At 40.7% G+C, this 26045-nt stretch overlaps 1 protein-coding gene across 1 annotated transcript in view; it reads left to right on the forward strand.

The window, feature by feature from the left end:
* Nucleotides 1-670: 670 nt before the first annotated feature.
* The window catches only part of LOC121303075 (zinc finger matrin-type protein 4-like), a 65060-nt gene continuing 39685 nt past the window's right edge, over nucleotides 671-26045 (forward strand). Inside the window, exons 1-2 of the mRNA XM_041233493.1 lie at nucleotides 671-785; nucleotides 19888-19989. Of these exons, the coding sequence (XP_041089427.1) occupies nucleotides 699-785; nucleotides 19888-19989 (189 nt within the window). The 5' untranslated portion in view covers nucleotides 671-698. The remainder of the gene's footprint in view (nucleotides 786-19887; nucleotides 19990-26045) is intronic.

Here is a 26045-nt window from a genome sequence, read left to right on the forward strand (position 1 = left end):
ACAATTCTCTATGTAAAAAAGTGCCTCTTATTTTCTGTTCTGAATGCCCTTTTGTCTAATCTCCATTTGTGACCCCTGGTCCTTGTTTCTTTTTTCAGGCTGAAAAAGTCCCTTGGGTCGACACTGTCGGTACCTTTTAGAATTTTGAATGCTTCTGAATGTATCAGTCCCTTTTAGCACAGCAGATGCAGCACGCCTCCAAAAGTTGTACAGCATAGTCATAGGGTATATGTACGGTACGGTATGGATTCACAGTGAATGTTCTTGCAGTAAATACCGGTAGGTGTGTGTGTGTGTGTGTGTGTGTGTGTGTGTGTGTGTGTGTGCGTGTGTGTGCAGCTGTAAACGTACTGTATGATTACACTATACTGTTGTGCTTATCATTACGACTGTGCATACATTTATTTTCGCTTGTTTGCATTGTATTTTTTTTTTCTTCTTTTCATCCCGGTGGCGCACGACGGTGTTACTTGTTGCAGCAGGTGCTCTGTTAGCAATAAGCGACCTGTCAGGCTGCTGCTGCTGCTAGCAACGCCAGAAACCTTGTTTGAGAGGAGAAGTGGGCGTTTTGTGTACTGCTACCAACCAGCCAATGAGCAGCGAGAGAGGCGGGGAGCAGCATCCGATGTTACTAGAGTACCACGGGCAGCTATAGAAAGAATCTCTCAGCAGCAACAAGCAGTCTGTTTCTCTAGTAAATGGATTATACCGTCTCCCTCCAAGTGCAGCATCAGTTAAAGGTGTTCCCTACTTACCTGTACCAGGACTACAGTTTGGAATTACAGGTACGTCTAAATATCACTTATCATTTAACACGGTTAAACTAGCATGTTTTTCTTTTTTTCTACCACAGCACTTTAACCAAGGAGCGTGTTTTTGTCATAACCAGCTATATGCAATGAAAATGATTTGAAGCGTGCTGTCTGTATAAGTTTTTTAATCCAATATAAAAACTGCTGCATTGCATGCTAACAACCAAGACGTCAGTTGACAATCACGTAGCATTTATATCTGGCTGGACACATCCATTTTCACGCAGCTAATTGTGGAGGCTGCAAAACCGTGATACTGTGTTTTGCATGTACATTTTCATCGTGTTGCGTGACATATTACTAGACCATAAGGAAAACACGAGTAAGAGTTTGCAACAGCCTGCAACGACACGATCAGCAGTGTCTCATTAGCACACTTCTGCAACAGCAAAGCCACACAGTGCGCGGGTGCGTGCGCAAAGAGCAGATCGTAGAGTTCCATTGCCCTGCAGTCCGGCAGGCGCTCTGGCGGACAGTATCATTGAAATGCGAAGTCCTGGCAGATTCCAGTCTATTGACCTGTATAACCCACAGGTGTGCCCGGAGTACAAAGGGGGAGTCTGGGGCACTTTATTAGTACTGATGGGATCAGGGACCAGGGACAATGCAATTAAAGGAAGACTTTAGATATAAAAACTGGAACTGCAGTAGTTCTCATGACATTGGTGTGTGTGTGTGTGTGTGTGTGTGTGTGTGTGTGTGTGTATATATATATATATATATATATATATATATATATATATATATATATATATATATATATATATATATATATATATATATAATCCACGCTGTCCACATTTTGTTCAATCCATGAAAGTAGTTTACATATTAGACAGGGCTGTACGACCTAGCAGTGCTTTGTAACCCTACTACCGGTATTACTCCTAATAGAGCATTTATTCTTGGATAATACACATAGGCACACAGTGTTATTCGGGAACAGGACAATCATATTTCATTTTCTATTATTATTATTATTATTATTATTATTTATTATTATTATTATTATTATTATTATTATTACTAGCCATTCTGCGCTTTCTATTTTTCTATTTTAAAATATATATTTTGTCCCTTTAAAAAAATACAATATTAACTTTACTATTGGTTTTATTTCTTTAATGTTATACAGTAGAGAAGTACAGTACTATATCAAATTTGACAGTCCTTGCGTCAAAAATACTATCGTGTACTGGTAGAAAAAAAAAAAAAACAAATACATAAAGAAATAAAATGAATACCTAAATACATTTTTAAAAATGGTTATCTACGCGAATACCAAAACACAAATCATGTTCTGTTTACACAATGTAACGACCTTTGTGTGCCCCCACTGACGTCCGTAACCACGTTACAGCCTGGGAAGCATCGTTAGGGGTTAATTGACCTGTAGCTAACATCACTTTGTACAGCTTTTTAAATCACAGCTTCGACCCTAATATATAGATTTGGGTTTGATTATTCAGTTATAGAAATAATTTTACCTATTGAGTGATTCCTAGTGAATGTTGTGTTTGGTCTGGCAGAAGCTAAGAACAATTTAGAAACGGAAATTCGCCCCCCCGGGTGCGGTAAATATTGATTAGTTTATGGATGCAACGCGGTGTTATGATTTTCAGTCATTTTAAAACTATTACTGTTTCTGACATAACATTCTTTATTTTGTTATCGCTGTATGCCGCTGGAACCTCACCGGACTTCTTGTGCCAGTCTGAGGTAGTGTGTACACATACGTGCCAAAAACTGTTTTTTTTTTTTTTTTTCTTCCTATTCTCAGGTATAATAACGGAGTTACAATACTTTATTTTGCATTCTTCAGCTCTACAAAAACATAATTTAGGTTTGAAAGGGTTGCTGCTGCTGTTCATGTTTCTATACGCTATTTATACCTCAAATGTATGCCTGTGTGGCATTAGGAAGTGCATTCTTTGCTGTACAGGAAAAAGAGATGTCATATCGCCATCTGCACTTTAGCTATGCCTACTGGATTTTATAATCTATATTTAGCAAAACAGACAGTAACCCAAATTGCAGGTGTGAAAAAATAGTTTTAACTTTTCAGTACTGTGATTGCCCATAGGTGCCTGCTGCCTGTGTCACACTCCGTACAGTATATCTCTGTTGAAATTAGAAATACACGTTTCTGTAGAGCAAGTCTGTAATATGTAAAATCTGCATCTCCTGTTGCAGGTCAGCTTGGGGGATCTTCCAGGTGATAGTATAGACTCAGACGCAGGATTGGAAATTAGACTCCTATTGCATAACAGTTTTATCCATTCCAGGTGTTCCTAGGAGCTTGAATAGCCACACTGTAGAGGTAGCAATCGTAAAATCAGGATTGGATCGAACTGCTGTGCAATGGGAGCCTTATTTCCATCCCAGCTCAGACATTTAATCCCTTCTCACAGTTTACTAATCATAGCCTTGGCACCCTTCTGAAATATCATTGTAAATTTAACCAAATTAGTCTCCTAGTAACTTTACAGGGGTGGCCAAAGTTGGCACTTCCACTCCTGGTTTTTGTTCCAACCCTGTTCTAAATTGTTTGAACCAATGACACCTCCATCCTGAAGTAGTTAATTACATCATTTTACCTGTTAAACCTGGAGTGGAATGGCCCTCCAGGACCAGGATTGGACACCCTGCAATAACCTGCCCCCCCCCCCCCCCCCCCCCCCACTCTACCTCCAATGGATGTGTACCACATATTTGTTGTACCTGGTATTTTATTACTGATGCACATTTAGATCCACTAGGGTCAGAGTGTTGCAGGGGGACAGGTTACTGGTTGCACCCTGGTGTACCTGTTGCACGTACAGAGAAGGCGTGTTTGAGAGCTCTGTTGAGTCCATGGGGGTGCTTTCAACTTTCCAGTTTGAATATGGGATGCCTGAAACAGAAAATGATACACAAGGCCAATCCAAACGAGGAAAGGAATACATTAGTTAAGATAACTGTGATAGCTCATACCGAACCAAGCTGCTCCTTAAGATGAGCTTGTCTTAGCTGAAATCCACAGAATATTTTTAATAAAGAATGGTCTGTAAAGCTCAACCTCTTAGTCACAGATTGCTCTGACAGACACAGGGTATGTTCATGTTTTGTAAAACACGTTTTAATATTGATGTTTCCAGCTTGTGTATGATGCCCCGGTTGTAACTTGATATGACCCTTGCTGCTTTCTGTTCTTCCAAGACGCCCTTGGCAAGAGCCCAGCTAGCTGAAAAGGACACTAACAGTGCTTCGTACGACGTGCTGCTGGTTCATCAGTTGATCTAAACGCTGGCAAGCATAGAATCATAATGACATGATTAGCAACGGTGTTGAGATCTGCAGTACCAGTCATACACACTTCAGCACTGTTGATTTTGTTAAGAAGCATGTTTTTGCATGATGCCTGCCTGAAATGTAGAATCCTATTCCATTGCAATGTGGGGAGTGTTCATTTTTAAAGATCATGCTGTGCTTTACGTAAGTGTGATATCTTAAAACAAACTTAACGTACAGAATTAGAATAAATTGGAAAATGCTGTATCATTTACGTGGATACACATTGCTGATAATAATAATAATAATAATAATAATAATAATAATAATAATAATAATAATAATAATAATAAAAGGACAAACAATTTTTTGCATTAATGAGTCTCTCGCATGGCTGATTAAAAAAAAAAAGTTTTGATTCACAACAGGCAGTGACATAAGGCTGACGGCAGGTGTTCGGTTGGCAGGTGCTTTTGTATCCAAGAATGTGCAAATTACAAGTGCACACCACCAGATCCTTGAAGGAATTAGAGGAACATTATAGGTGGGTTCAACAAACAATGCAAAAAAAAAATGAATGAAAGATGAATGATAACAATAATTAGCATTGAGCAAAGGTGCATATCACTTGGCCCCAGGGGGAGCTATTTCAGTTGCTTAAATAATTATTTCTCAGACCGTCGTTGCAGTGCAGGATAACTCCCTGCAGACTCCTTGCCATATTGATTCTGATGTGGAGTTTCTGCACAGAAGGTAATATATCAGTAAGCTTTTTTGGAGTGGATCAGCTGTTGGTATTATCAAGAGGATAGGCTTCTCTCAAGAGCCATCCAGACATCTGCTTATTCCTGGGAGGTGACCAAGCATGAATGCTGCTTGGTTTTCTCTGGGCTGCACTAGGGGCACATCGGAGGGAACACAAAGCAGTCCTGCTACAGCAGTCTCCTTTTAGAAGTGTCTCGAGACACATCTTAAAGTGCTTTGAACTAACAAAGTCATTTCTGTAGATCTTACGAGGGATGCAATCAGCAACCAAAATCGCTAAGCAGAGCTCCCCTAGCGCTGTAGAACAAGAGGCCCAGGGGAGCTGAAACAGTATTATAGGATCCTTGAAAGTGTGTGGAGGAACTACAATGAGGAGTGGACGATTATATGTGAGGGATTGCATGCTTCCGGCTAGCGAGGTGTTCGGTAGAGCGCTCAGTTTCTTTGGGGTTTGTAACTCTGAATTTCTACTGTATTGTAAACTAAAAAATCTATATTTTTGCTCTGTGAACAGAATTTTTTTTTTTTTTACGGAGTTATTCAGGCTGCCTGAAACAAAATTGCCAATGAGAGTCCAGTTAGCTTCGAGGTTATCAAACACAATTACTGCAAAATTCACAACCTCATTCATTGTCTCAATTAGCTTAGTTGTAACCTATGTAGTTCTTTGGCTGAAGTAGGGAAGCAGTCTCAGGAAAAGTAGATGCATGTTTTGGCCAATGCCTGCATCAGTCCGCCTGACTGCATGCCTGTTGTCTTGTGAAAAGAAATGTCAAAACAAAAAAAGATACGGTGCACAAGCAGTTTACTTGAAACTTATTCATTGTGACACCGGATTGACTGCCTCTCCTGAGACCGTCTGGAAACTTCTCTTTACTCACTCCAGACTGCAGTCGTTCTGAACTCGCTGAGGCTGAAAAGGAGATAGCTTGGAATTAAGCATGTGGGAGGTTTGTTTGCCAATAAAAGAGATAAGCAGTCCGAGATAAAATTCAACTTTGAGAAAATAGTGAGTTTGCTTGTGTTACCTTTAATGAGAGGAAAATGGAGGAAACCTTTTGAGACACCACTTTAGATCTCCCTCTGCATCTTCCAACACCATTGAACTGAAACCTAATGCTCGTGAAATGTCAGCTCATTTGCATTGCTTGTGAAAATTATACAGGATTGGTTCTGTCTGTTTGCTAATATCAGGTGCTGGTTATTGTAATATTGACTTGCACACAACTAGTGCCCAGCTGTGCACATGTGTTTCTGATGCATCCTTTGTAGGTCCATCACTTGTATGCAGATTAATAAAGGTTACCGTGACCTGTAATTTTTCCTTTCGTAGCATCAATATGTGATTAGATCTCAGCAATTAGTAAGTCATTCAGATTATGCACCTGCAATATGCATGAGTAAGTGATCAATTAAAAAAAAAATATATATAATATATAGTAATATATTAATTGACAATTTATTTATTTATTTATTTTTACAAATGGGACATTTCAAATCCTTGAGATGTCAATGCAGGTTCCAGGTGCAAGGCTGTCAACAAAAACGCAAGACTGTCCTTTGTTTGTTGTGAATTTGGTTTTCCAGTGTGTAAGGAAACTAAATTACGTCTGTAAAGGAGTGCACAAAACAAGGATTTAAGCAGCATTTAACAGGTTTCCTTTATTGATTCCAAAAGTCATACTTATACACCATAATCATTATCATCAGACACAATAATGAGCCCACTAGTTATTAGGAGAAGTTAAGCAGTAGTTAGTTGCCTGATCTCTGGTAGGGCATTGAACACGGCACTGGTGTGTGTTCTTGGAGGATCCAGTATTTTTCTCAAGTGCCTGTCTTATATATCCTGCCTAAACGTGTGTGCGTGCGTGTGTGTGTGTGTGAAGCTAAACCTTGTTTTTGCAAGTTTAGTTTCTCTCTGTGAAAGTGAAGTTAAGTGTGGCGTGGCCGTGGTGCTGTCGTGGCACCTTTCATCCGGATGAGTCATATGAGGAATTTCCTCCAATAGCAAATGCCGTGATGGTTTTGTTCAGGCGGATCACGTGACACATCACAGATTGCCTGTTAGGGCAGTTCATATCATACACGTGCTTGTATTTTGTTGTTTGTACATTGTAATTGTTTTTTATACTTTGCAATTGTCTTTTTCTTGTTTTCCAGGACCTCTGTCTCAGTGTGTAACTCCCCTGGTCAAATACATTAAATATTTAAATAAAAGAGCAGTAATATTTAAAATTTAAGATCATACCTTCATTAAACCACATCTTTTTTTTTTTTTTAAATCCATTTTTATCTGTTAAGGCGTTTTATAATCTGAACACTCACATTTTTAAATATATGTTTACTATATGTTGGTTGTCACAGCAGTGCTTCAACAAGCAGACCCACATAAAAGTTTACTGTTATTTTTGTATGGTATTTTATCAGTTTTTCCCATGCTTTTCCCATGGTTATACTCTGCTTTGCCATAGTTTGGAGGCAGTGTGGTCCAGTGGTTAAAGTCCAGGGCTTGTAACCAGAAGGTTACATCGAGGTTATCGAGGTTACCATCTCTGCCACTGACTGACTCACTGTGTGTGACCCTGAGCAAGTCACTTCATCTCCTTGTGCTCTGTCCTGCAGATGAGATGTTAAGTCAATGTTCTATTGTAAGTGACTCTGTATATAATGCACAGTTCACAGCCTACCTCTGTAAAGAGCTTTGTGATGATGGTCCACTATGAAAGGTGCTATATAAAGAAAGAAAGAACATAGTTTACCCTGGTTTTCCATGTTTGTTAATACACATTACCATACCTCGTTATTCTTTACAATGCCTGATCTATGCATTACCGTGCTTTACTACACTTTGCTGTGGGACATTTTTATAAGGGTAGTATGACCAAATTTAAAAATGTTAACCGTCAAAAAACATGGAATAGAAATGTTACAGATATCTTGGGAAACGCCGTGTTCAAATCAAGGAATGTCATGCCTGACCAAACAAATTTAATAAAGTGGTCTAAAAAGACGAGACGGGAAGAGGTGGCAGCCGAGATAAAGTGTCTGGAAATATCAGGCTTCAATGGGAAGTGTAGAGGCTCACAGAAACTGATTCCCCATGTCTGGATTTTTAATCCCAGCTTTATAACAAATACCTAGAGAAATAAATTAAAAAGCAGTCATGCTTATAAAACCGAGGCAGCAAGCTGCAGATAGCACAGACTACAGATGTTACTGGGGACAGGTACAGCGCTGTCCCTTGCTGATTAATTCCTGAAGTCAAACTGAAAGAAATAAAGCGCACCTATACAGAAAGGTCTGAATCTCATTGTGACCCTATTATAATACAAGTGTATGCACCTCTGTTCACCATTAGCAGACCATGAGCTGTACCAGCCACAGAAACACAATGGTTTGGGAACAAATACAGTACAATGCAACGGTCCTGATGGCACCCTGTCTGTTTGGTGCTTATAGTGTACTGCAACGCGAGTAGTGTTTACTGTGAGTTATACCACGGGGTAATTGCAGCTCGGGTGGAACTTTGTGGGGAGGTGTTCCCTTTATTTGTGGTTGATGATGATGATGGCCAAATGGGTCCCAATTGTGTGTGTGTATGCATGCAAAACAACAGCTGGATGACCCCACATGGTCAGGACATGTCTGCAGATTTGTATAGCATGTTTCAAGTGTCAAGCAGCCACACTTGGTCTCCTTTGCACTGTGGTATCATTCTGCCGATGTCAGTCTCATCCCAATGGCTTTGTGCTTTAACATTGCCCCTCGGTGCAGATCCATTGCATTGCCATTGTAGTGCCACTGCCAGCCACTGATTGGAGATCATCCAGAACGGGTGTACAGTAGCTGGAATATAGTGGGACCATTCATCTGTTACTGTAGAGAATACCAATGCAGTTGTAAACCAGTTCGATCTTATGGACTGAACATCAGAAAATGCTGGCATTGCTTTTACAGATACAACTTGTATTAATCAACACATTTAAATTCTACATTGAGTTGTGGTAGGTGATTTATTTTATTTTTTTCTATATTGGAAAGTTAGTATTTGAACGGACCGCACACAAAAGTGTCAGAAATCTAATGTCTAGAGTTGTGTCTAAGAAGGTGATGCCACTTTTTTATTTTTTGATATTTTGTATTCTTTCACAGTTTTTAGCGATTTTAGCACATTTAAAACCAGCCCAGTATTGATCAGTTTTTGCACTCTGTGTGCAATCCTCATCCATTGATTGAATAGCACAGATCCATAGAGTAAAGGGCACTGATGCTTGTATTATTGGAATGAATGAACTGATCCCACTGAGGGCAGAGATGAGGTGAATTTGAAATCAGTCCCATTTGTTTCCATCCGCAGCAAACCAACATGCTTTGAATTGCGACTCTGTAATGACCTTTATGGTGGTCTCTTTCCAGTCATAAAGCACAATAATACAGCATTATAGTAAAGGCAGTAAGATCCAGCCGAATAGGTATTACCAATATCAACGTGATTGATTATGGATCAGTGCTTATGGCCCGTGAAGTAGTGATTAGGGTTAAAGCTTTGTGTCCTTTATGTCCTTGTTGAAAAATTCTGTGTCTCGTAGTAAAAGCATAACAAAGTGTAATAAAGCACATTTAAAACATGGAGCACTATGGTAAACTATGGTGAGTGCATATTATAATTGTGATAAATCCATATTATAACCAGGGGAATAGTATGTGAAAACTGTGTTTCTAATTGCTGTTGCTGTGATTTTGCAGTTCGCTATACTTTACCCATTATTAGACTGTGCATTTCCCAAGCTTTGTCATTGTTTTTCCATACCTTTTAAATGCTTTCACTGTCAGTCATACTTTCTGCTTATTGAAGAAAAAAAACCCCGATCGTTTCAGGCTGGTGCTTTCACCAGTCTACGCGTTGTAATTTCACATGTCAGCAGCAGTAGTTAATATGGTTGCCCCTTCATACAAAGCACTTGTCTAAACTGCCATACGGACACATTGATGCCCTCTTCTGCTAATGACTTTGTTTAGGTTTGCCCTGTAGCTAAATTGCAAAGCTTGGCATGCAAAACCCAGCTTCAATAAAGAGGCACTGCCGCACAACACTGCTGCTCTCATAAAAAAGACTTGTTAGCTTCCAGAGAGGGATTTAGCTGCACTGTAGCTCTGCAACTCTGAAAGGGGTCAGAGTTTGTATGCAATTAGGAGTACATTAGCTGCGAATGCTATTCTGATTTTATTTTTTTGACCATCTTGATTACATCATTGAAGTAATGGAAAGAGAGCCCCAAAATATCATTTCAGGGACAGCGGTATTAAGATTGGTGTCTGTTAAGTTAGTCTTGTGTTAGTCTTTTCAATTGTCCCACACAAATGTCTTTATCATTTAATCTTACTGTAATAATACGGCTTTGTAGACATGCAACTTTATTACGAGACCTGTATATGATAACTGTTTCCTTTGCCAAATCTTCCCAGGACATTCCCTTATAAAAGTATGGTAATAAATATAGCAAACCAGGTTAAACTAGGTAAATGCATGGCAGTGGAAAAGCATGGGAAACCTGAAAAAAAACCACCATGCAAAAATACCATGGGAAACGTTTATAAGGGATCAAGCATTGGACTAGTCCAAAATGTCTAGTATGCTTAACAAACCTGTCATACTGCACTGATTAAGTAATACAATAATGTTTCAAAGGCAGAGGGCTTCCTTATCTGGCCTATTTGTAACAGGAAAATGGGATTAGAAACCCTGTTGCAATTAGCTGCTCATCGGTGGAGACAATTTGAAGTGATCGAGAGGAAATTTCCGCAGGGTATTTGCTGAGTGAAATCTACATCACTTCCAGCACACAGACTGCTGCATGACCCACTGATGGATCATAAGCGCACTGATTGTGAAAACGGATGGCCCTGATGGTGGTAGGGATGCTGTACTTAGCACTCCTGCAATTTTGTGAATGTTTTTTTTTTTATGTCCACCTCTACTGCTTCAGAGAGGGGTTTATTTTTCCACATAATGAGGTCTTAAACAGCAACAGATATTTTACAACAAGCATGGATCTGTACAGGAAACACAGATCTGTTCCTCTAAACAACACATTAGCAATTTATCTAGCTACTCTGAAGGTTATTAAATAACTCTAAAGGTAGAATGAATTGGATCCCTCCATATAGCATTCTCGTGGGGAAAAAACAATCTCTAATCATTAGCAGGTCTCCTGTGTGGAAGAGGGTGGGGAAAAAATGGTACTCAGCCTGTTATCAACAGATGGCCCAATAAATCCTTTGCTACGGAAATGCTGGTGTCATGCTGGGACAAGGGCCACTAGCACCTGGGACTATGCCCACCACACTCACTGCAGCAAGAGGCCCAACCACTGTGCAAAATAACCTGGCTCCTCTGCATGCCTGGTTATAGAGCTTTTAACCTCAGTGAGAGCGAGAGCGAGCGAGAGAGAGAGAGAGAGAGACCTCAACATCCCTCTGCTAAGAATTGTGTAGAGACATGGGCAAAAGTCCATTTAGAGCTACAGTAGGCCTGATTTTAAACCAGGCCTGAATGGATGGGGAATTAGCCTAATGCACTATATATTTATTAAAATATGCTACAATATAGGCAAGACAACAGATTTGATTTTATAGAGGATAGGTAGTGTTATGGCAGCATGTTCTATTTTTTTGTCCAGCCCCTGTATCAGCCTATGCGCCAAACCCCATCCCCCCCCCCCCCTCCCTTGCTTTTTTATCTGTAGAAACTCTTAGGAAATAGGTATCGGTTTCATGACTAAAGTATAATGTGATGTTGAAATATAAGCACAATGCTCTGCTCATCACTGCCACCGTGATGTACTCCCATCCAATAACAGGTTCATTGAGATGGGAATACAACACAGTACCATTCTTTAGGCACATTTCTAAACCCAGGCCCCTTGGAGAGGCTAATTGAATTAGGAGCCCATTCACGCTTTTATGCACAGCCATACGCAAAACTAACTGTTTAATCCAGTGTTACGTGACACCACTGCCGTCAGAGAGAATGAATTCTCATTCGCAATAGCTCAACTATATAGCCGGGTGCATGCAAAATGCATGACCTGGAGACAAAAAACATATTGTTCCAAGCATGTGATGATGACAGGATATGGAAAGGAACAGTGTGTATTAAGAAAGTAAGAGGGGAGGGCTGAGTGGTTTCTACAACTGGAATTAATCCGAGGCTTATAAATTATTAGTGGCTGACAGATCGTGGCAGCGCTGTGCTGGAGAAGAGCGCCTGGCTTGGGTTTCCCCTGGTGGGGTCTTGCAAAGTTTGCTTTAGGATCAGAGGTACAAGTCCCAACAAGCGGACAAGGCAAATACAGCCTCATGAGGTGGTGATGTGATGTTAATGTGGACGTGATTTGATAAGACTTGTGGTCACGGCTGAGCCAGCTTCCTCTTCTACACCCAGGAACTTGAGAGCAGATGTAAGAGCGCTAAGGCCAATGCGACGCTCCCTTCGGAATCCCCAGCGAAGACCGGCGACACTCCCCTGCGCTCCCCTGGCTGTATGAATCACCCTGCACACCACGCAGACATGCTCATAGCCAGATTTATCTCTCTAGCCCAGTGGGAGCTCCAAGGCCAATGCAGTGCTCCCTGATTAGCAATTCATTAATGTCCCCAAGCTTGCAGACTCCACTCCAAGCCCCAGTGCTTTCACTAGGTGAGCCACTGCGGACCCTGCCTGCTTCGCTTTGTGTAATGAACGATACTGTCTTCTACTGCTGTGAATACAACGACTGGGGAGTTGACCTGGGTAGAAAGCCTGGTGACTGACTGTGCAGTGAGGGTGTCTGCTAAACAATCAGGGGACATCCACAATGCAGAATTGTAGCTGTCTAGAAATAACTAATCAGACCGAAGGGACAGCCTTGTAAGCTCAGCTGGTCACTATACCATAGAAGGATCAGCCTTATTTATTCATAATGAAACAGAGGGTAAGCTCAAGCAGGATTACTGTATAACATATTACTATATTACTATATCTGCTCATGTTTAAATCATCACAACACAGCATGGTGTACATGACTTGAAATGTAGGGCATTGTTACTGTGCCTGAAGCTGCATGCCATGCCTGTTAGTATTATGATAATTAGTGGGGCGGTGGTGGTTAACACGATTTTCATGCTTGCGTCCTGTTCAGGGAGCGCATGAATATTCAAAGCCTGCTTTGGTGTCTGGATCCCTGCTGTTCCAGTGATTGTCCTCCTCTCCCTCAGGGCCAGCCACATCTCAGTAATACCTACAGCACTCCGCGCATGCGTTTTACAATGTCCGATTAAGCTTGCATGGTCAAATTAGTTTTGTTTCCTATCCAGGTCTTTGCACTTGCCCACAGTGCATTGCATGGGTTGCAGTGCTAATAAACTACTGTGCAAAAAAAAAAAAAAGGCATTAAGGGCAGCAGCAAATGAATAGCTCAGCATTGGGTTAGACTGCGACGTAGCTGTTTTAGGTGCAAATGGAACTGCTCGGTCTAAATGTGTTAAAACAGGTTAGCCTAAAATGGACCGTGGTGAGCTGGTGAAAAATCTCAAATCAATATCCTGTTTAATACTATAAACACTGGTCTGTTTGACAGGAGCTTCATTTGAGTTACACCTGCCTCTAGTAAATTGTAAAGATGCCATCGTTTAAGACTGCGATTTATATGTTTGGCATTCCTACTGCAACTATTGCACAGTACTCTACTTTTCTAGTGCACTTTTTCTATATATTACCAAATTTACAGTATAGTACAATTCAGCAATTTAACCGAATGGAAAAGGCAATTCCGGGCATTGGGAAAGAGGAGCGTGCCTGTCAGCCAGTGGGGATTTGAGAGTTCAGACGGGCCGAGTTGTCTGGAGCCTGAGGGATATTCACATTGCGCGCCAGGTTGCAGAAAGATGAATGGATTGGCTGCCTATAGACCGATTGCCCCTGTGGGGTATAACTAAAGATCAGTCAGTAACCCTCAAAACAACAAGGACAGTGGCTTCTTTACAGCAGTGCCCTCAGAAACCAGGCTGGAAAATGCAGATTGTTTTAGTGCCAGAAAGGGCCCTGGGGGGAAGGATCATTTCCTTGTTTAACACAAAGAACGTTGCGCAGCAGACAGTGCGAACCAGGCTCCAGCGCACACGGTGTACACTTCAGCAGCACCTGCTTCTGGGGTTTGGGATTACATGGTGGTAGAGGAAAATAATGTGACTGGGCTTCATCAAATTGCATGGTGGCGTGGACTAATGCCCACTGAAGCTATTGTCTATGGGCTACATGAGCATGATAATCACAATTATCTGAAAAAAAATATTAATTGCTGCTTTCTTCCTCATTAGGGATTCTTTTTTGCACTCTTTGCATGCTTTTTAAATAAAGCTGCAACTGTCTTGTCCCACAATAGAGGGCGTGACTGAGTTATTTTCTGAGAGCTTAATTACCCAACCGTCTCTTTATAGACAAATCGCTCGTCTACAGGATGAGAGGGAGAAACTTTTAAAACTTTCAATGACAAACACCATCGTAGATGTTACGATTTGTCGGTAGTGATTTTACAATAAATAATCAATAAATCGATTATTGTGATATTATCGTTAATTAGTTCCAACCTTAGTCCACTGAAAGAGAACTGTTTTCTCAGCTGGATTTAAAGGTGGCAGGCATGAACTAGCCTTCTTTACTTTATTTCTGTTCCATGTGACCGTCTCCTGGGTAGTGCGCCAGCTTAGCCTTTAACTCTTCAGAGCATAGGTATCTCACTTCCATAATTGAATCCATCCAGCGAGGTCAGTTAAATGTGTCCTTAGCTTTTATTGAGCTGCTAAGTGGAGTGCTCTCCTTAACGACTCATAGATGCTCTTTATTGCTTTAATATATTTTTTTAAGTACTTTCTATTATATCAGCAAAGCCCCCCTCCACCTCCTTAACTGGCTCCAGCAAACCAAATGTGTAACAAGCAAACGTTCTCCTTTTGTGTGCAGTTGCAAGCCTTGCAATTTTGGATTCTCAGCGGATCTCAAAAGCTATGCTGAGTCACTTCAGCCCTCGTTGTAGTATTCATCAAGGAATAGCTCTGTACTGTAAGTCTGTGGCGATGCCAAATGTTTGTCCATAAGCAACAGCTGCCACCAAACGTGTGCAACACCCTCCATATAGAATGAACACATTTTAAAAATAAACTCGAATGAAACCTGCTGAACAATGTTATGTTAACATAATGAATTACACACCGCTTTGTACTTTGTAGTACTTAATGACAAAAGTCTCTGTTAACTTGATGCTAAATAAAATATCTAAATTATGTTAATATAGTTTTTATATATATATATATATATATATATATATATATATATATATATATATATATATATATATATATATATATATATATTTCCCTGATCATTAAAAACAGAATGCTCTTGTTAAACAGATTGATAGACGCATTCCTTCAAACAGAGCTGAATGAATGCATTGTTAACACAGCTGGCACAGCGCTGCTGAAGATGCATTAGCGATACTGGGGCTGAGATCATTTGTATGACAAGCCCATGTACTGTAGCTGTGCTTAAAAAAAAAGGATTTGGGGAAAAAAAAAAGTCTAGTTGCTTTGGAAGTGCATAGACTGCAATCTCATTATTTCTAAAGAGACACTTAACCCGGGTCTATTTTCTTAGTCTAAATAGAGGTGGCTTTTAATGCTGGCACAGTGAGAGCTCTGTAAGCGAAAATGAGAGTCCACCTCAATCCTGACCCGAACACTCCCAGCCAGCCTTTCAGGTGCATTGAACTGATTTTTGCATAATGCATACAGCCCCACCAGGCTGTCGGATGTTCTCGCTGGTTTATTCGTAAAGAATAAGTAGCATCAAATTCCATTCTTTTCCTGTTTTTTCTTCCATTTTTTTCCTTACCTTTTTATGATGTTTGCAATCATTCGGAGTGTTTTTTATTGCTCAAGTGCTGTTTTATTTGTATAAGCCTGAGAGAATGCGGTTTGACTGTGAATTCAGGCATTGCTGTTCAGTTTTAGTTGCCATATGTAAAGCAGGCTAGATCAAATGTCTTTATATTAGTACCAATCTAGTACACAACATTGCCAGCAAAGTAAAAGTGAGTCCAGAATGGCAGACCACTAGTTGGTGGTGGCTCTGCTATGAAGATGCATTGGCTAATCTAGCCTGTGTCACATACAGGGTGATTAGAAGGCTACCACATCAATGATGCGTTGATGTGGTAAACTTACTTTCTGATCAACCTGTATATCTGTGGAAGATTTTTGGAATTGAAGCAGTCTCTCTTCCTCATTTCCGCCCCCTGGGAACCCCCAGTCACGGTCGGCAATGACATAGCTTGGATTTGAATCTGCGATCTCCAGGCTGTAGGGCGCATCCTGCTCTCCACACAGATGCGCCACTCTGGAGACCCCTAGTTACCATGTTTAAAAAACAAAAATACGCGTTTGCTGTAACCTTCATAGCCTACATAAAACTGAGATGACCTGACAAGAAACATAGTAAGTAATTTGCAGGCAAGACATGCCTGTATCATAATACAGTGTAGTTTGAGTTTAATAAGGAAATATTACAAGGTAGTCAACTCCGGGAGTCTGCAACATGTTTTATAATAACTGTTAGTAATTGGCTTCCAGTGTCAAAGTCACATGTGTAATGTCGATTCCCCATTCCAGCAGCGTTGCCTCACTGCAGAAGTGGGGTGGATGGTAAAGCTTCTGATGCAATATTGACAAGGGTTGCTGTTCAGAAATGATCAAAAAATGATCTGTTGGCTTGCGGCCACAAAAACAAATTAGGAGATCGAGCAGGAATCACCGTTGAGCTTGTGAATAATTCAGGGGCAGTGGATATAACTTGCCATTTACAATTCCCATCTGTTTCCCGCAGCTATTTGCATGGGATCGCCAGTTTATTTCCCTAAGAGTTCTCCAAGCAATGTGTTTTATATCAGACTTGTAATACTGTACAGTCATATCCACTATTGCACTGCCGCAATTGATATATACAGTTGTAGTCAAAAAGTTTTTGGCATGATTCTTTAGTGATTTTTGTTAATTCTTCAATGCAAAATTGTTCCAGTTCATTCTGGACTTGGCAGAATCTGATGAAAATGAAGAAAAACAATACATGTGTTTTTTTTATTTTTTTTATTTTACTTTGGACAATAACATGCCATTCGTGTTTTCAGCTGGGTTTTCTGCAGAATGTACACATTTCAGCTTCTTGATTTTGAACACTACAGTGTTCTCAGTCCCTGGATTGTTGTTGGTTACACCTCTGCCAGTGAAGCATGTCTTTTGTATTCCTTTTGTGTTGTGTGCAGCACAGCAACTGTTATCTCTTGCTGGCAGCAACATACACAAGAACAAGGGTAGCATTGCCGAGCCTCGCAGTCTGTGTGTAATTTTGTACTGCACTGTAGAGCTGCAGTGTATTAGACTTTAAATATAACACACTGGTGTTTTTTTAGTTATTTCTGTTCATGCATTTGAAATAAAACATATTCAGGTGTTATGAAGCAAAATACGACAACTGCCCTGATTTCACCAAAAACACCGCAATAAAAGACACATTTTTGTAGGGATTCTTCCTTTGAAGATCTGAGTGCTCGGTTTTTGTAATACTGCTGTGTGTATTAAATGCTTTTGAGAGCTTTGTGGATGACAAGCGCACTGTATTTATTTTGAAAGGGATTACAGTACCTGCTCATGACGAGATAAGACATGTCAATATAATATTCATTTTAGACCTGCAGTATAACATTTAAACATGCATTCTCAAGTCTAGCGCCAGCGCATCAATTTTATAAAGATCAATTCATCTGAATAAGCACATTTGGAACATGATATTCCTTGCCTAGCGCTCTTCATTTTTGGTTTTTATTTTTGATCACGTGATGTCCCCCTTTATGTTTATTTTTTTGAGCAGACTCCGTTCACTTAAACTCTTGGAAACGTTTTGATTGTGAAACAAGTTCACTTGAGTTTTTTTCTCCTGTAACTTGAATGAGACAGTGATTCTGTTTTATTGATAATGTAAAAAAAGGCAAGCTACTTATTTTAAATTCAAACTGACCGCAAACAGCCAGTGAAGTTAAATTGATTTCATTAAATCGTAATTAAGCAGAAACTGTTATTTGCAAAACAGGTTGTAACGTTTTTTTAAATCCGGGAAAAGCAATTTAACTGAACTCGATTTTTGTGTTCTTTGTTACCGTAACTGGGAGAGATCTGTGCTGACTCTGCTGGTGTGTTCACAGGGCTGCAGGAAGAGGGCGGCAGTCGTCCAACAACCGCCTGTGAGTCATGGCAGTGACACGGGGAGGTGGGAAAGTGGGTGTGTGGACTTTCCCCCTCTCTGAATGGCTGAGAGGCGCGTCTTGGGAGATTGTTAGCCCTATAAATTAACGCTCTGTTGTATCCTCAGATCTGCCCTTTTAAACGCATAGAGTGCGCGGAAACACTGGTCCACGACCGAACGGAACGGAACGGAGGTTCAGAGCGAGACAGTGTGGGAGGGGAACCCTTGGGCAGATCCCTGAGTAAGGATAGCTGAGCAGGCTAGGTAGCCGGCAGCGTAGGACGGTGATCCGGGTCGCACGGGCAGCGGCGACCGGGATATTGCTGCAGAGTGCAGCACCTTTTCTTTGTAGTTTTGTTACTGTTTTATTTTTCCTGTTTCTTTGTGCCTTCAATTTTTGTAGTATTATTTTGAAGCACCTGCAAGTGCGCATGAACTGTTTACCCTTGCTTCGTATTCCTGTGGTTCTGTTTACCATAGTTGGTAAGCAGACCACGGACCAACAGCGCCCTCTGCGGGCTAAAGAAACCCAACGCGCCCCTGAAATAAAACTGGGCACCTGTGTGGTGTTTTCAATTACACCTGTCTGTCTCCTGGTCAGTGAATTACCCACACCCCTTCCACAGTTACCTTTTGTTTTTTTTTCAATTTATCAATGAAACAGAATCGTCATCTCATTGAAGTTACAGGAGGAAAAACTAAAGTGATCTTGTTTCACAATCAACACTTTTTAAAGAGTTTATTTAAGAAACTGAGTCAGCACGATATAGGGTTAAAGGGGCATCACGTGACCAAAAGTAGAACCCGAAAACGAAGAGCCTTAAACATGCCACCCAAAACTTGCTTGAGTCGTTGCATCAGCTTCTTTACTGAACGCCAAAAGGACTGCTGACTGCTGAGGCGTGCTTTTAAAGAGGCCAGCTCATTTCTCCTCAGGTCTGATCCAGGGGGGACATTCAGTTGCAAATGTGTTGTGATTTGAGGTTGCTTGCCTCGTAGAGACTACAGAGTGGAAGCGATTTGTTGCTGATGAGACACAGGTTTGACACTGTTTTCACTGAAAGCAAACTCTTCCATTCTGACTTAAAGCCTCATACTTTTGTTTATTACATTATTAAACGAACGAGTGTTTCATTCAAAATGATGAAATTCACTTTCAACTGCACATCTGGCTTTCACTCGAGGTGAAATACGCACGCACCAGCGGGCGGTGTCCAAGGTCATCAGGTGATGAAATGTCCTTGCAGTGAACATGCAGGCTCAAAGAAACAGGAGAGAGAAAGGACAGAAGAAAGAATAATAAACACGAATCAATACAGAGAACACAAACAATAAACTCACCGTGGTTATTTTTACTTTTTCTCTTTTCGTTTATTATTCTTTCTTCAGTTTGATCCAGCCGCAAAGTGTGCGTCACCCAGCATTTCGCTGGGAACCACATGCAGCTCAGCCACCTCTGGTGCATACAGTCATTGCATTCCAACAACTGGAACAGCTGTGGCAGCTAGATTTCCCCATGAGTCATGGCAGTGTTTCTCCTCTCAGTCTACCTCTTTAACTCTGACTGGGCTTTGTCAGGGTGCTTCCTGCTCTCCTGTATTTCAATGCACAGGTGTCTTGACCGGCGCAGTGAGGCGATCTCTTCAAAATGAAACCCCTTAAGTATGGTTTGCTTTTCCTCTCTCTCTCTCTCTCTCTCCACAGATGAAGTCTACAGAAGTGGAGCAGGAACTGTTTACTGACAGCTACTGCAAAGTGTGCAGCGCCCAGCTTATCTCCGAGTCCCAGAGAGTCGCCCACTATGAGGTGAGGACACTCGGCTTTCCCGGAGATACTTGATAGAAGAAACCCGGAACGGGGTATCAGCCCAGCCTAGAGCGCTATGTTAATTTCAGTATTAATGTTGAAATTGGTGAGGATTGTGAAAATGTTCCTGCATTTGCACTGTTTGAAACAGAGGGGACTTTTATTGCAGATTAGTATACAGTTGTAGGGATAAACTCATTTCGTTGTGCGGGGATGGACATTAGACTCCCATTGAATAGCATTCCTGGTTTTACTGTGAGTTTAATAAGACACACCTAAGCTTGTTACCTGTACTCTGTGGCTAATCAAGCTTGTATTAAAATCTGGAATCCAAACTGCTATGCAATAGGAGTCTTATTTCCAAGAAAGTTTTCCATACTTAAAATAAGTTCATGCAGACAACACCAAGGCTGTGAATATATTGAACTGTCAAGGAAGTATTAGAGGTTAGGAATTATACAAAACCTGATACAGATGATCTTTGACTTTAGTGGATGTGGTGGTGCCCCAGATTTACAGACGCATTTCACATTGCATAAAAAAGTGGACTAAACCAGATTTGTTTTTGTTTTCATCACACTTGTATTAAGCTGGTGCCAAGCAACTTGAAAATCCCATCTCTTTCTATCAGATGAAGATCAAATAGTTGGAAATAAGACTCCAGTCTCAAGACAGTGGCTCCCTGACAGAATGTTGTTTGAAAAGATAAAGGAAATGAGTATTATAAAGCAGCCCAGGATCTTTGGATTAAATCCAACACTTAGATATCAGGAGTTAAATAAGCAATGGGTTAGCCTGATTCTCCTGCATGCATATAACTAGAATTGAGAGCCGCGCTTCTGAATCAGAAATAACAGGTTTCTTTGTAATTTTCCTTTGCTGTGATAAATATTTAAAGGTAAGGATTGGGCACATTTTCGTCATTACATGAATATTCATCTTTTGTTTTGGCAATCAATGAAAATCCTGCCACATTAGTGTTATTAGCAGAGGTTATTGACATGTGTATTTCAGTGCTAAAATCTATGGTGATCTTTATGTATGCTAAATAAGAGAGAGAGCTGGTCTTGTATCCCATTCAACATCCCTTACAGTAAAGTTTAAAAACACCTCTGGGTATTTAATAGTACTGTTATGTTACTGTAATGCCACATCCGCATCGCTATGGACATTCATTTCATAATGATTAACATGCATTTCGATGCAGAACAAAATGTAACATTGGGCGCCAAAGACAAAAAGACCAAAGGGCAGTATTTTCACAAATATAGTGTTCGAATGCATCAGCGCACCTTTCGAAAGCTACAGTAACAAACAGCTTGCTTTAATGCTGGCTGGAGACTGAAAGTAACCTTCACAATGCAGTTATGCCCGGTTCGGTTCATTTCATTTTTGCCGTCATTTTATTTATTTAGTTTTACGCAGCATGCTGCGGAGGAAGGGGAAGAAAAATACTGAGCGCGAACGATTTGTCAGCAATAGACAGGTAGTGATTGTATTTTACTGCAGATCTCCGACATGTATTCCCTTATATATACAAACTTAATACTGCTTGGATTACTGTAATAAGTATGATCAGTTCAATGTCGCTACAGCAGTTGCTTGATTGCAGAGATTGCTAGCACCTAAACGTTTTGGCCCTGGTGCAGTTTAGTGTGTGCAACTGGAAGAATAAAACAAATCAGTTGTACACATTGTAACCCAATAATTACACTGCGCTGCCAACCTGCCTAACAGGATGCTGCAGGATTTTCAATTCCAGACCCTACGGAAAATCACGATGCAGTCATTGCTAAATCTTTAGCATAATTAGAATGCTCAAGCACAGTAAGCAGGGGTTAGGACCCCCCACAGGGGTCACATAAAGGTCGGTAGGGAGGGGCAGGTGGCAAATCATTCATATCACCTACTGCCGCTTAATTATACGGGTCAGTCATTTCTGATTGGGTGTTGCATTTTAGCACAGTGGACCCAAGACATTTCAAATAGCACAGCTGAGCTGACTTCTTGCAGAGTACAGTGGTCCTGTTAAGCCAGCTGTCTGGTACTGATATGGTGTAGGTGAGCACATCTTATAATATGCCATTTGTATGCAACAAGAAAACACTGCATCTAAATCAAAGTGTTTATCTTAAACCAAACCTGTGAATTTCTGACACTCTGCCAGATCTCCCCCAGTGTGATTCCCACAAAGCACTTTATGGATTCTGAAAGCATCTCCTTAGTGCCTGCCCAGGAGCGCTCGCTTGCTAAGTTTCTCGCTTTCCTTTACGGTAATGATATCAACCTTCAAAATGCGTCCGCCCCTGTCTGTTTTCATTCTGGTGACTCAACTCAATGTGCCATCCTAGGGACAAGACGTCGTTCCGAGCAGAACATTAATGTAATTAACAAGCGCTTTGCTGACAACTCTGCGTAACCCAGTTTCGCTAAAAGCAAGTATATGGTAATTTCTATCAGATCTTATCCCCGGGTACAGCTGTCACTTTGCATCCTATGCCAGGCAGTTTCAAGGGCATTAGCAGGAGGATCTTACTTTTGTACAGCACAGTGCCTGTATTGCTCAAAGGCCTCAGCGGCAGCATTGCCAGTGAGACCCCATTGCACACCAGTCTCCAGGGTCTTGGCAGTGATTTCTGTCAGCCAGCCATGTGGAAACGGGCTCCCTGAATCTGATGCAAAGAAGAGGTGATCCAGGGTGGGTGTCATACAGATAACCCTGGTGAGGGCTAGCACTGGTAGCTATGCATGAAGCCGTCTCACTGAAAGTGGCCAAACGGCCACCATGGGCAGCCAGCCTGTTACTGATTTAACCTGACACAAGTGCCAGAAGGTATTTATACTGATAAATACTGATAAATCCTCTCCTGATCACTCGTTTTATCACCAAACTGCTCAATAATGGGATCCAAGTCATTATTTTACTACTATAACATCTCCAAAAGCTCTGCAAATGTCCGTGATATTCTTTGAGCGCTGGATGTGGACGCAGCTCTCTTCTTTGATTGTGTCTGTGTTATCTCTGTGGTGCAGGGGCTATGTGCATTGCTGAGATTCGGCTTCTCTTGGTCTCACTTGGCCATTGAAAGGTTTTCTTTGCTTTTTCCAGAGAAAAAAACAACTAGAGACATGTGCTTGACGTCTTTTTGATGATGTCGGACAGTCCCACATCGCTCCGAAAAGGGCAAACTGTAACATAGGACCGCAAAGAGTTAATACTTACCTAAACAACCCATTAAATTCTGTCCTAGGCCTATTGTAGGGTGGTTTGGGGAACTACTTTTGGGACCAAAAACACAAATTAATTTCCTTTACTTAAGGGGGATTCGAACCCAGGCTTCAGGAGGTGAGAGACATGAAAGCTAGTTTTCTGATACAGCACATTTTTTTTTTCTTTTCTGGCATTTGGAATATTTGATTGCATCTTCAAATCCTCCCCCCCCTCTTGAGAGCTGAACTCCTGACCCCCATTCTCCTCTGTATATCTGTGGAGCTGGCAAATAAAAAAAACCTTCCGCTGTACAAAATTCTGTTTTAATAGTTCCTATTTTAGTAAGGAAAACTATTGACGCAGTTTAGAAAGTTTTCAGACTGCTTCCCCTGGGGGGAGGAAGTTTTTAATAAAGTTTCAAAACTCAAATAATAAACTCCCTTAGGAATGCCAGTACTGTAGGTGCCTACAGAATAAAACTTATCAAACTGTGTTACAGGCAATTACATTTTTCATTTTGAAAAATCTCTGAATGTAAGAATGCAATAGCCCTTTTTATTCCGTTGTACGGAAATGTTAGTGATTAGAGTGAATGGTAGAAAACCAGTTTCCTGAAAGTGACTTTGGCATAAAAGCAGTTGCTAAGGCAACGACCCAGTTGGCCTTGGGTGTAGGATGTTGAATGAATGATAAAGGATGTGCTAGAAAGTATGGGAAAGGAGACCTATGGGAAACAATTAACCAGAGTAACCTTATAAAAGAGAGTAGTTTGTGGTTGGTTGCACCTGCGTGGAGTAACAGATGAATATGAACATGTGAACATAAGAACATAAGAAAGGTTACAAACGAGAGGAGGCCATTCGGCCCATCTTCCTCTTTTAGTTGTTAGTAGCTTATTGATCCCAAAATCTCATCAAGCAGCTTCTTGAAGGATCCCAGGGTGTCGGCTTCAACAACATTACTGGGGAGTTGATTCCAGACCCTCACAATTCTCTGTGTAAAAAAGTGCCTCCTATTTTCTGTTTTGTATGCCCCTTTATCTAATCTCCAATTGTGACCCGTGGTCCTTGTTTCTTTTTTGCAGGCCGAAAACGTCCCTTGGGTCGACGTTGTCAGTACCTTTTAGAATTTTTAATACTTGAATCAGATCACCACGTCGTCTTCTTTGTTCAAGACTGAATAGATGCAGTCTGTATGTGACATGCCTTTTAAACCAGCAATCATTCTGGTCGCTCTTCTTTGCACTCTTTCTAGAGCAGCGAGGTGACCAAAACTGAACACAATATTCTAGATGAGGTCTTACTAATGCATTGTAAAGTTTTAACATTACTTCCCTTGATTTCAATTCGACACTTTTCACTATATATATATAATCATTTTGTTGGCCTTTTTGTATAGTTTTTTCCACATTCCACACATGAAGACATAAACTCCTAGATCTTTTCCATAGATTCCTTCTTCAATTTCAGTATCTCCCATTTGGTATTTATAATGCACATTTGTATTGCCTGTGTGCAGTACCTTACACTTTTCTATATTAAATATCATTTGCCATGTGTCTGCCCAGTTCTGAATCTTGTCTAGATCATTTTGAATGACCTTTGCTGCTGCAGCAGTGTTTGCCACTCTTCCTATTTTTGTGTCGTCTGCAAATTTAACAAGTTTGCTTACTATACCAGAATCTAAATCATTAATGTAGATTAGGAATAGCAGAGGACCTAATACTGATCCCTGTGGTACTCCATTCTGAGGTTTCTCCTCTAATCAGTACTTTCTGTTTTCTACATCTTAACCACTCCCTAATCCATGTGCATGCATTTCCTTGAATCCCAACTGCGTTCAGTTTGAGAATTAGTCTTTTACACAACTCATTCTAGTGCTGACAATTATTACTAGTGATTACAGAAACTAATTAGTCACGTAAGCTTTGAGCCTACTAGAGTAGAGGCATAGAGGTGACACAGACAGGAGCTCCTAATACTTCCAGGTCATTGGGTAGCATCTAAGGCGTCTCCAGGGAAAGGTAACCTGATCAACTGCCATATCTCTGTTAATACTAGTGGCACATATTTTAGACAATAAACCATTCAATGTAGGGTCTGGTCTCATCCTTATAGGGTAACAAAGCAGTTCATTCTGTGTTTCCCTTCATTTTGAACTCTTCTGGTATTGATCAGCACATACTGTAGTCCCTCATGCTTGGCAAAGTAGTAAGAACTTCACTTAACGTTCTGACGTTAGGCCACCCTGCTTTCTTACTGAAACTGGGAAGCTGAAGGACAATTCCTCTGCAAGGGACACAGCTGTGTAGTCATTGTTTCTGTGGCTCTATCTCTGAGTCCACTTGTTTTTGCCCTTTATATAACTTTCATTTCAATTTGCCATGCTAGTGCTATACTTTCACTCTGCCTTATCGTGTCTTAGTGAATTTATTATATTTTATTTAACATCATGTAATCAAAGAAACTACACCATGATATAGTCATAACAGTAGTACAGTTTTTGAACTGTTACATCTTTTATTTGTTGTTATCATTTTTTCGTTAAGTATATGGAAACCTACAGAGTGGTGTGTAATTCAGTATGATAACGTTTAACGTTATTCAGCAGGTTTCATTCGACTTCATGAAGCTAAATGAGTTCATTCCGTAGGGTGATGCAAAACATTTGGCCAGAGCTGGACTGTCTCAGGTTTGCTGTCTTCAGTGAACAATCCTTTTCAACCAATATTCATTTGCATTTAGACCACATCCCATTTCTTATCTGTCAGTACGTCTGAGTTTAGCTGGTCAGAGCAGTATAATCAGGGGGGACAGTGAGGAAATGTTACAGAAGCATGTGCAGA

Source organism: Polyodon spathula, chromosome 31 (genome assembly GCF_017654505.1).
Source record: "Polyodon spathula isolate WHYD16114869_AA chromosome 31, ASM1765450v1, whole genome shotgun sequence".
NCBI lineage: Eukaryota > Metazoa > Chordata > Actinopteri > Acipenseriformes > Polyodontidae > Polyodon > Polyodon spathula.